General features: G+C 44.3%; 2 protein-coding genes across 5 annotated transcripts in view; one reads left to right on the forward strand and one right to left on the reverse strand.

Moving 5' to 3' along the window:
• Window positions 1–9,755, reverse strand: part of LOC137334003 (eIF5-mimic protein 1) — a 111,819-nt gene extending 102,064 nt beyond the window's left edge. For 2 of the 4 annotated variants that reach the window (XM_067998413.1, XM_067998399.1), the window contains exon 1: window positions 9,574–9,748. The gene's annotated coding sequence lies outside the window, so the exon portion shown is untranslated. Of the gene's footprint in view, window positions 1–9,573 lie in introns of all 4 variants that reach the window. The other 2 variants (XM_067998408.1, XM_067998421.1) reach the window with 2 other exon arrangements.
• A 333-nt stretch (window positions 9,756–10,088) lies between these two features.
• ankmy2a (ankyrin repeat and MYND domain containing 2a) overlaps window positions 10,089–12,009 on the forward strand; it is a 49,154-nt gene continuing 47,233 nt past the window's right edge. Inside the window, exon 1 of the mRNA XM_068003830.1 lies at window positions 10,089–10,288. Within this exon, the coding sequence (XP_067859931.1) occupies window positions 10,222–10,288 (67 nt within the window). The 5' untranslated portion in view covers window positions 10,089–10,221. The remainder of the gene's footprint in view (window positions 10,289–12,009) is intronic.

Consider the following 12,009-nt stretch of genomic DNA (forward strand, 5'->3'; position numbering starts at 1 on the left):
ATACCAACTGCACCATTAGCCTCATCCACTGCTCCATGCACTACACCTCCCATCAGCCACCTACCAACAAACTCTTTCCATCAGTACGCAACTCTTCAAATCAGATGCTGCATCTCATTTGACCTCACAGAGTATCACTTTTGCAAGTCGCACAATCACATCTCACAGGTCACACACACTGACAGCTATTCAACCATGACAGCCATATCACCCAAACATCTTGCAGGACACTCACTTACACACTTCCCCCTTTCTTGCAGGAGAAGGTGGCGCAGAACAACAGGCAGCAGGAATGAACTGGAGGAGGACAGGCACAGCTGCACACCCTCACTCCCATGGAGGTGACAGTGCTGACCATCATTGGACGGGCCATCGCTACAGCTATGGCCACTGACGGTATCGATGATGAGGGTCTCTGCATACCTAATCCTCCTTCTCACTCCCTACTTCTCCCTCAGCACACAATCTTTTCTGACTCACGTGCTGTAGATGGTGTGAGCACACGTCTTACTTTCTCCTCTCCCCTAACCACAACTCAACCCATGTCCCTTTGTCACTGCAGATACCCAAGAACTGGAACTGGCACCATCAGAAAAAGCAGAGGACGATGACAGAGATGATGCAGACACACCATCACTCGATCTTACACTCGCAGCCACCAGCTCAGATACTAACATTGCGTGTACTTTAGAGGCTAGGTTAGAGGAGGGATCTGCATGTGGTTAGGCACCAGGCACAAGTGCACAGGAGTCAGGGCGTGGGGGGAAAACAGATAACGCAGGTGCCAGCTCACCGGAGGGCAAGTTCACACACTAATTCTGCTGCCGAGGAGTCAAACGAAGACTTCGATGGGCCAGGCTACAGAAGAAACCTGATGGGCATACACAACCAAATACTTTGTGCACTGGAAAGCCTACACACAATGTCAAGGGGCATGGAGGAGTCCAGCTCCAACTTGGGCTTTGCGCAGAGCTTGGAGCCCATCCTTTCCCACATGGAAGAGGTGGTCGCTTCTCTCAGCACACTTGTGGAACCCATGATACAGCGTCTGATGACCGATGTCACAGCTTCCATTGAAGCACAAACATCTACCACCCAAGATCTGACTCTGCGTTTAGAGGTCAGACTGCTTCTATCATGGCTCTGGGTTCCACTGTGGAACTGCGCTTCCAGGGCATCCCAGCAATTTGTTCTCCAGCAAATCACCAGGATTGCTAAGGCACCACCCCGGGAGAGTGGCAGTGGCGCCGTGGAAGACAAACCTTCTGTGCTCTCTCAGGATGACAGCGTTCCTGCTGCCACCCCTGCCACTCGGCCAGTGCCTATGCTGTTGTCTGTCAGCCAGCCAGGCCAGACTGCTGCAGCCCAGGCCAAGATGGTGCAGTCTGAAGCCGGGCCCTCCAGGCCCAAAGCTGCTCGAGGTCATCCTCCACGGCCATCTGCACTCTCCTCAATTGAAGGTCAGCAGCATTCCACCACCCATGCTCCAGCCACTGGGGATGCACTAGGAAAGGTAAAGGAACACGAACGACAGGCACTGAGGGAATACACAAGGGTGAATAGTATCAGTTTGTTTGAATTATGTGTTAATTTATAAATTTGGATTTGAATTTGCATTTGGTGTTGGCTTTCATTTCTGAGATGGGTTGAGGGAGGAAGCAATGTGTAATCATAAGGAGGATGATTTGATGGTCATGCGGGAGCAGAAAGGTAACAAGTGTGGGACTGTTGGTGAATGGGGAGGTGTTGTTAAGATTACTGGTATCGCTTATTAATCACCTGAACATGCAGAGCCCTGGCAGATAGGGCCTGTTTACCTTGTTGCCTCCCTACCTCTTCCTCCTCCACCACCACCACTTTCATCTCCGCCTATGGCTCAGGTTCTCATCGGATAGGCAGTGGCAAAGGCTGTTTCCTCATAATGGCGACGTTGTGCAGCGTACAATGACAAATCTTGCTATCTGCCAAGCTGAGCACTACAGAGCTCCTCTAGAGTGGTCCAGGCAGCGGAAGTGTTGCTTGAGGACACCTATGGTGTGTTCGATGATGTTCCGTGTTGCAGCATGGCTCTCATTGTAGGCCTGCTGTGCACGTGTGTGCGTTCTAGGCCAGGATCATGGGCCATTTCATGAGGGGATAACCTCTTGTCGTCCAGTAGCCAGTCTTTGACTTGGCGTGCTGGTTGAAATATAGGTGGAACGTTGGACTGCCGCAGAATGAAGGAGTCATGACTGCTGCCAGGAAAGCGGGATTGACCTGCATGATGCACTGCATGTGGTCGCACATTGACGGTGTGGAATCCCTGTCTGCTCTGTTCAGGCTTGGTGCACGCATGGCAATATGCGTGCAATCAATGCAATCCTGCATCATGGGGAAGCCTGCAATGTGACTCGTGCTCGCTCATGCTGCTTGTCTCTGTCCAGAGGGAATGTGATGAATCTGTTCCTTAGTGCGTAGAGCCTCCGTGACCTCCCTTATACAGCAATGCACTGCAAACTGCGAGATGTTGCCTATATCTCCAGCAGCAGCCTGAAAGGTGCCAGAGTCATAAAAATTAAGCGCCACAGTTACCTTGACAGCCACAAGCAATGCTGTCCTTGCCCTGCTCTGAGGCTGCAATTGTGATTGCAGCAGTTGAGAAATCTCAGTCACGACCTCTTTTGTGAACTGCAGCTGTCGGATGCACTGGTCGTCGCCGAAGTTGAGGTAAGAGACTACAAGAGCAGGTCAGAGGCTGGGTATTCTGTGGCGAGTGACTCACCTCCTGACTCCCCAAAGCCTTGCCACAATCTACAAGGCACAAGTCAGGAGTGTGATGGAATACTCTCCACTTGCTTGGATGAGTGCAGCTCCAACAACAATTAAGAAGCTCGACACCATCCAGGAAAAAGCAGCCTGCTTGATTGGCACCCCATCCACCACCCTAAACATTCACTCCCTTCACCACCGGCGCACAGTGGCTGCAGTGTGTACCATCCACAGGATGCATTGCAGCAACTCGCCAAGGCTTCTTCGACAGCACCTCCCAAACCTCTACCACCTAGAAGGACAAGGGCAGCAGGCACATGGGAACAACACCACCTGCACGTTCTCCTCCAAGTCACACACCATCCCGACTTGGAAATATATCGCCGTTCCTTCATCGTCGCTGGGTCAAAATCCTGGAACTCCCTTCCTAACAGCACTGTGGGAGAACCTTTACCACACGGACTGCAGCGGTTCAAGAAGGCGGCTCACCACCACCTTCTCAAGGGCAATTAGGGATGGGCAATAAATGCTGGCCTCGCCAGCGATGCCCACATCCCATGAACGAATAAAAAAAGAGAACTGGTCTCTGAAGACTCTCGTTGGATATGGCATTTCTGGCAGCTTGTCCTGCTCTGTGTGCCCTCTCTGCATGCTCTCAGTCATGTTCAATTCCCAGAGGAAGCCCTGGCAGGCCACCCATGTCTAGCTGCAACCTTGTTCAGCACATTATTTTAAATGCCACTAACAGTGCTGTACGACTTGCCAGACCACTGTTCATGTAATGTAGCCATGATGTGGAGATGCCGGTGATGGACTGGGGTTGACAATTGTAAACAATTTTACAACACCAAGTTATAGTCCAGCAATTTTATTTTAAATTCACAAGCTTTCGGAGGCTTCCTCCTTCACATCGTTCACCTGACGAAGGAGGAAGCCTCCGAAAGCTTGTGAATTTAAAATAAAATTGCTGGACTATAAAATGTAATGTAGCAACTTTCTCCAAGTATAGGAAACTTCCAAAAACACCCAGAATTGCACCATCAGCCAGAATAACTAATCCAGCAACTAACCTATAAATCCTGCATGATCCCTTTAAATAGCACTGGTTGGTGACGGTGGGGGGGGGCGGGCATGTGTTCTTTAAGCCCTTTAACTCCTGTTCAGTTGTGAGAGGTTAGGACAGTGCATTGACTGGAGCAGGGAGTTCAAAAATGGCATCAGCTGCTCCAAATCAGCACTGCACACTGATTAATGTCATAATCTCCCTACCCTACATGCTACCGGCAAAGCCTTTACCAAGATGGTGTCCTGCAAACGTCAAGCCGGAAGTGTGCACCCGCATCTCGGTTGCCATTTTCAGGGCTTAGGAGTGGATGTAGCACCTACACAACAGGCGATACATTGCCCAGTTTAACTCCCATTTTGTTTTACATCAGAGATTCATGAAGAAAGGCACATACTGCTAATTGCAAACACATTTTAAAGTTGCTTTAAACCTCTTAATATGTATATTTATTCAGATACCAATTAATTTACTAAGCTGTTGAACAGAAAATAAATGTTGGACTTTAGTTCAAATTTAGTTTGGGATTTCTGCTTCATAGCTATGATTTTTAGCAACTAATCCATTATCTTCCACCAGTGGTGCAGGTGTAGTTTAGATAACAGAAATCATTTTCTATTTAAATAAACCGTCTTATGACTTATAATAAGGACCACTGTTTTGCAGTGACTAAATGAGTCAAATTCTATTTTTATGACACATGATTCTAAAAACTGCAAGTGTTTTGAGGATTGCACTTATAATTCCATCCATTTAAAATTGGTTTATGGAGACTGACATTATAAAATTTCACATTTTTAAAAAACATATTTTACAATTTTCCAGGATTTTCACCGACGTTTTGGGAATTGTATTCTGTGATTCCACCCCTTTTTCTGTGAAAACCACAGATAAGTAGCCTTGATTATAACTGACACCACCACAGTTTGCCCCCTCAATCAAAAGCAAAATACTGCAGAAGCTGGAAATCTGAAATAAAAACGGAAAATGTTGGAGAAGCTCAGCAAGTGAGGCAGCATCTGTGGAGAAAGAAACCGAGTTAATGTTTCGGGTCAAACACCTTTCGTCAGGCCAAGAACTTCCTGAGAAATGATAGAAGAGGGAAAAAATGCAAAGGTAGGGACATAACCAACATCATTTATGTACCTCCAAGCTGTTGGTCCAGGAGGGAAGTCTGCAGTGGCGTGGGAGGGGGGCCTTTGCCCACTCTCAGTTGGCACAAAGAGCCAAGGACAGGGGCAAAAATAACATATAAAAGCTACTTTGGTCAGAAACCCCACCCGGTACCACATAGAGCAATGGCAGAGCCAGTAGTTTGGGGGGGGGGGGTGGGGGGGGGGGTCATGAGCCCCCAATCATTTTGAGGTGGGCCACCTCCATTTCACTCCCAGGAACCTCCGTCAGCTGTCTTCGGCCTCCATGTTCGGCCTGCAAGTCTGTGCAGTTCCCAGCTCAGCCTTCGGACTAAGTATGTTGGCATTCCCCAGTTCGGCTTTCGGACTAGGTATGTCGGCATTCCCCAGTTCCCAGCTCCATACCCTTCCTGCCACGTCGGCCAAATTTTGAATTCAATCACCCCACCCCCCAGTCTGCCAAACCTCGTGCCGCCATTGGCATAGGGTACTAGGCCGTCATGCACAGAACACATTTTAGTGGTCTGCTGGTTTTTGTAGGCGGATTCTAGCTGAGCTGCATTCCTGAAACACAAAGAATCATTCTACCCTCAGGTTTAATGCAGAACAGACAACATTGCAGCAAACTCCATTATTTGCTGCATTTGTTTTTTTGTTTCCACATCTACTCGTGTTTTCTGCCAATTTTCTCCCTACCTTGTCCCCTCAAACCAATAATACTATGCTGGTGTATGGGTGCAGAGTGCTGGTGTCCTTTGTGCTCATCTAAGTGTTTAGTCTTAATGCATGAACCTAAACAGAGTGTGACAGCAAACTATTTGACTGCAAGAAGCATCATACCAAGCCTGCTGTTGTTCTCAACCATTTACAAATTTCCAGCAGGGTTGCTGGACAGCAATAACGAGCAGGAACCTCGCACTATTTTCTCCTTCCTAATCCAGGAGCACGGAGGCCATTTGGCCAGACTAAGATTAGCTAACTCAGCACAGACCCAGCATGAGTCACATGCTATTGGTGGTTTGACATTATCACACACACGTGTCTTTACAATCCTGGTAAAAAGATAATTTATTTGGATACTATACCCCTTTAAATAGAGCAGAAATTCTAGTTCAATAGTTCAGAGAAATGGATGTACCTAATTGGATAATTTAATTAACTACTGTAAATAGCTTCCAATAAAGTATTACTTTGGTATTCAGGTGACCGTATGCCACTGAGTAAATCCACTCAAATCCTTGGAAACTGCATCCGTCAAAGCTGTATCATTGTAATGGGGATTATTAAGTCTTCCTCTTGGGCAGAAATTTCAATAGGTAATTGTCAAACAAATTAAGTTAGCAATTTTAGTAATGAATCACAATATAATATTTACATCCTATCATTTGAATACAACACTATTTAATTGGTTTTGTTTGAACTTATTCTATTTATGCACACTAGCAATTTTACAAAAAAAATGAACCTTCTGTTTGAATAGTATGAAGGCTACTATATTGTAACTAATCTTAATGTGTTTTCAGCATCTTGGAATAAACATATGGATGTAATCACAGCAACATTTCTCAAACAGGATTAATAGTGGTTAAGTCATACTTTCCTCGGTGAGGCTTCCTACAGTCTAAAAGGATTTACACAAAGGTCGAGGCTTGCAATTAGGATACCATTTAGTAATTGGGGACACAAGTTCAAGCTGCAAGAGAGGACACATGAATCCAGGTTATCCAGTGCTAATTGGTCACTGTATCCTTTTTCATATTCCAGTTAAGTGTCTCCATGTATATCAACATGTATGAACTGTGAAGTGCCTAAATCTCCTCCAAAAAGCAGTACAATACTATATTAACTACATTCAGAGTTTCAAAACTTGCTGGAAAGTGGATTGTTAAACCGATTCTTTTTAAATAATCAGATAATTTCTTTTATATAATACCTCTGCATTATGTCAGCATGACTCCATACGGATTTCACACTTACTCTTCTTGCTCAGTGTTGCAATTTATCATTTCCTCCAGGTTTCCTCCAGATGCCAGGTAACCTAAGTGCTGACAAGTTCAAAGGCACAGATTCATGCTAATTGAGCTGCCTCATGCCAATACTCTCCAATCTATTTTTAAAACTTTACTCTGTTTACACAGTTGAAGAGAATATTGCTCTAATTGTTGTACTAAAAATGTCTGGAGTAAAGAAAAAGCAATTGGCTAGTATTCGCTACCATCCTTCCTATTCATAGATGCTACTTATACACTGCAGTACAAGAGCGCATGAAAAGGCTATACAGGATCACGACAGCTACATTATATAATGAGTTTACTGATTATGTGAAAAGTGAAACACTGATGATAGAAATATCAGCTTCAGTGTATATATTTACTTCAGTGTGCTTTTTCTCAAGGAGGTTTTTACTTGATACAAATAGAATCATTATAAAACACAAGAGCAACAGGATAAGAATATTTACAACTAATTATCACTGAATTTTAAGAGACTCATAACCTTTGTCATCACTAGTATCTGAACAAGCCTTCACAGCAAGGGTACTTAAAAACAGATTCCCATTTCCAAAACAAAATCCAAAGCCTTTGCCCATTACGTTAGGATTCTTGTATACTGTTGCTCCTATTATTTATTGCTACTGGTGCATAAACTTTAGTCTATTAATTGCAAACTTAACATGAGTCCAGAGTAAAAATGACATCAGAGACCATCTTTGCAATGAATTGATGTATATAAAATGCCCGATAATAATTCATGACACTGCAAGTACACTGAATCAACTTTTTAATTGTATCAATATTTCAGACAATATCATGATTTCAGACATTTCCACGAACTGGCTGGCTGAGTCCAAGTGGGCATAAATACAATTCAAAGGTAGTCAGCACCAGTGAATTTTGTTTCATTTGTAAAATGTTTGTGATTAGTTCTCACTTCTTCCTGTTACCGCAGTAGTTTATTAACAATTCTAACAACTTAAGAGAAAGAATCTTGCTTCTAAACTCCAAGTGCACAAATGTGACATGAAGATTAACAATTAAGTCGACAGGCTATCGTGTGCGACATTCCTGTTGCTTACCATGTACAAACTATCTAATTACAGTTAAAATGGCTTGGATTGATACAACTTATTTACAAAATAAGGATCTTAAAAAACATGACATGTAGACCATCGTGCGCATGAAATGAATCACATGCGCAACTTTTCATCGTTAAAATCAGCCACATTTCTATTAGTCCTAGTTTTCAATGTTAGCGAATTGCTCTCTGGGCGCGATATGCAAGTCTGAGGGCGGATCAAATCGGGGCAAGTCTTAAATTGCATTATCAAGTCATTTTTTTAAACTGACACTTCTAGTTACACATATTCAGCAAAATTGTATTAAAGGATTGTTAAAAATGCGGCATTGTATCTAAAATTGATTTACAACACGATACGACCTGATATCCATTTGGTCAATGCCTTAATAGTGATTTACTCGGCTGATTCTGTTTTCCCCGTTTTAAGATTAATACATTTCTAATTTCGGCGACAAACGGGATAAATCTGCATCCGTTCGAACCTTACAGAGAGGCAGGAGATAAAAGCGGTTATGAGCTCTCCTGTCTCCGGGGGGAAATGTTACATTAAACCACGGTAACTTGCACTCCGAGAATGGGAGCCATCCCCGTTTTATAAAAATAATGGTACAATCACAAACGTATCGATTGGGTTACCTGCCCGTCATCAAAACTACCAACAACACACCGTAACCAGACCCAAGTGCAGAAAATATTTCCAATGGCTTTGAAATATAAATTTCGTTGCATTTTAATTAATCTGTAATCATCGCTGATTACCTCCGTACTTGGCATTCACTCAAAATCCTTTTCACACTACCACCGTCAACGCACATTAATTTATCTGTTGAAACATATACAGTAGAGTAATTCAATAGACAGCAAAATGACATGCAAAACCAATGCAAACATCATTCCAGATACATAACATTAACGACGAATCATTTCTAAACTACACTAACGCCGTTAAAATCAGAACTTTTTTTCTATTAATAAACACAATGGAAATGCATAGTGCATAGTGCAATCTGCTGACCTGTTATTGCAAATATAATCTGTCAAAAGCCAGTTGACCGCTGGACTATGATAGAAGATAAACTATTAAAAGTACAGCCTCTCTTCAAAAGGGCTTAGTAGCTCGGTGCAATTTAACCAGCAATTCGCGTCATATCCAAACCTCGGCTCTCCCTCTCACATGCCCCAATCTCCTCACTGTCTATCCTTTACTATTGTAAACAATTTTACAACACCAAGTTATAGTCCAGCAATTTTATTTTAAATTCACAAGCTTTCGGAGACTTCCTCCAGGAGGAAGTAAAATTGGTGTTGTAAAATTGTTTACAATTGTCAACCCCAGTCCATCACCGGCATCTCCACATCATGACTATCCTTTACTACACAGCGTAATATACAATTGTGCACGACACAAGCTCTCGGGATTTCGCAGCCGACTGCTGGGTTATGAAATGACTCGCCGTGATCGCGAGTTGCCCTTTTATGAAGTGTGTGCACATGTATATAATGTACGAGGGTCGCTTTCCTTCTCCCTCCCTGTCCATGCCCATACTTAACCCGCTGGTGTCAGCTCCAGTCGCTCCTATTGTTCTTTTTCTGAACTCGCGACACAATCAGGCGAACGTTCGAACCTATTGTCCCTCTGCCCGCTCCGCGTTCTTACCCAGCCGGCTCAGTGTTCCAAAGAACTCCGAACAATGCCCCGGAGTCCGGGCAGTCGCACGCACACTGCGCACGCGCGGTGTCAGCTGGGAGAGAGCGAGCTGAGACACACACACACACACACACACTCTGCTGGCGCTACCACCGCACCAGCAAAGGAGAGGGGGGGAGGATGGAGGTGGAGGAGGAAGAAAACCACTAAAAAAAAAACTGTTCCATTTGTCTTCATGGCAAGTATTATATTATGCATGATATGATATGATAAAATTAGATACGCTGAAAATAATCTCAGTTTACAGCTACTTTGAGGCTGTCTCTCTCACACACACACACCCCCCTCCCCCCCGTCAGAGGTGCTCGGATGGGCGGTGCTCGGGTCGCTGGTGGTGTTTTTTTTTGCTGCAGTCGGAGTGAAGGAGCGGGTCTGAGGGAGAGGAGAGAGAGAGTGTGAGTGTGAGTGTGAGTGAGTGGGGCAGAGTCATCCTCTCTGATCACTCGCTCTCTATCTGTGTGTTTTAAAAATTTAATTGTTGAAGTGAAGCCATGGCTCCTCCCAAGAAAGGAGATCTGACAGCCGAGGAGAGCGAATTACTGCAAGTCATTTCTGAAGGTAAAATGCAGACCGGCGGCGGCGGCCCTCCCCTCCCCTTAAAAAACACAAAGTGTTCGGCTCGACACGAGCTGTTGCAAAAAAAACAAATAGATTGTCACCATGATTTTTTTTTTAAAATGTTTTTGGGCAGTAACTGAAATGGGATGTGACGGCTAACTTTGAAATGAAAGGAAAAGGGGGCCCAACAGGATGAGAGTTGTGGGGCTGGAGGAGGAGGAGGTCACAGTGATAGCCGCTGTTTACATTTAAATCACTATTTCATTCACCTGAGAATGTACATTTAGAAATAAAACTGTCGGTCAGCTACTTCAACAAATTATCACTATTTGCATGATGGGGATGTAATGTTCTAGCACTTTCTATGGTCAGATTCACAGCACGTGTACTTCTTGAGGCAGTGGGTTCAATTTAATTGGATGTAAGTGTTGTGGCGGGTATATTTATTGCTTTATTATATATCACAAATGTCCCAATCCGTCGCATCCTTCTGGAGTAGTAGCTGGTGCGTCGGGTGTTGATATAGGCCACGCTACATTGGTCTCCAGTGTGTGCAAATCGTGTTCTACAGCCGTCGTCATGAAATTTTCACGTGTTTGGGAAGTAGTGCGATTAACGTTAGGTCATTTCTTGATTCTTAACAGCATATTTGCTGGTGTGTCACACATACCCACCCCCTCTGTTACAAATAAATGGGAATGTGGTACAACAGTATCCAGTGCATATGATTTGGAAAATCCAGTTTAGGTTTTCTCGAGGAATGAGTACGTGATATTGTGCCAGGTATGCAAACGCTTGCTCATATATCCAGAATTTGATAATTATCTTGATTGGGTTGCAGAGATACAAGCAGTCATTGCTGAAGCTGCACTCTTCTAACTGGAACTACAATGCACTCAGTTTTATTTTGCATTGTGCTTGTAGCCATGGCATTCAGGAGGAGTTCCCAGTATTCGTAAAACCAAAAACCTGTGCTTGCTAATTGTCTGATGATCAGTTAGTGACTATGCTCCGTGGGGTGTGGTGAGGTAAATGGGAACGCTTTGGGGTCAAGTTGGTTTCAAGAAAACCTGCCTGATAGGAAATTAGAACTAAGTCAATCCTCTGTGGCAGGCTGGTCTGCCATGCTGCAGGGCGCTTTGGGTAATTGACCAGCCAGCTTGGTTCATTGGGACCTGGAAGGGTAGTCTGCTACTGGGGCTAAGTATTCATTCTCACTTAGAATCATAGAATCATAGAAGTTATAACATGGAAACAGGCCCTTCGGCCCAACATGTCCATGTCGCCCAGTTTATACCACTAAGCTAGTCCCAATTGCCTGCACTTGGCCCATATCCCTCTATACCCATCTTACCCATGTAACTGTCCAAATGCTTTTTAAAAGACAAAATTGTACCCGCCTCTTCTACTGCCTCTGGCAGCTCGTTCCAGACACTCACCACCCTTTGAGTGAAAAAATTGCCCCTCTGGACCCTTTTGTATCTCTCCCCTCTCACCTTAAATCTATGCCCCCTCGTTATAGACTCCCCTACCTTTGGGAAAAGATTTTGACTATCGACCTTATCTATGCCCCTCATTATTTTATAGACTTCTATAAGATCACCCCTTAACCTCCTACTCTCCAGGGAAAAAAGTCCCAGTCTGTCTAACCTCTCCCTGTAAGTCAAACCATCAAGTCCCGGTAGCATCCTAGTAAATCTTTTCTGCACTCTTTCTAGTTT

Source organism: Heptranchias perlo, chromosome 2, assembly GCF_035084215.1.
Source record: "Heptranchias perlo isolate sHepPer1 chromosome 2, sHepPer1.hap1, whole genome shotgun sequence".
NCBI lineage: Eukaryota > Metazoa > Chordata > Chondrichthyes > Hexanchiformes > Hexanchidae > Heptranchias > Heptranchias perlo.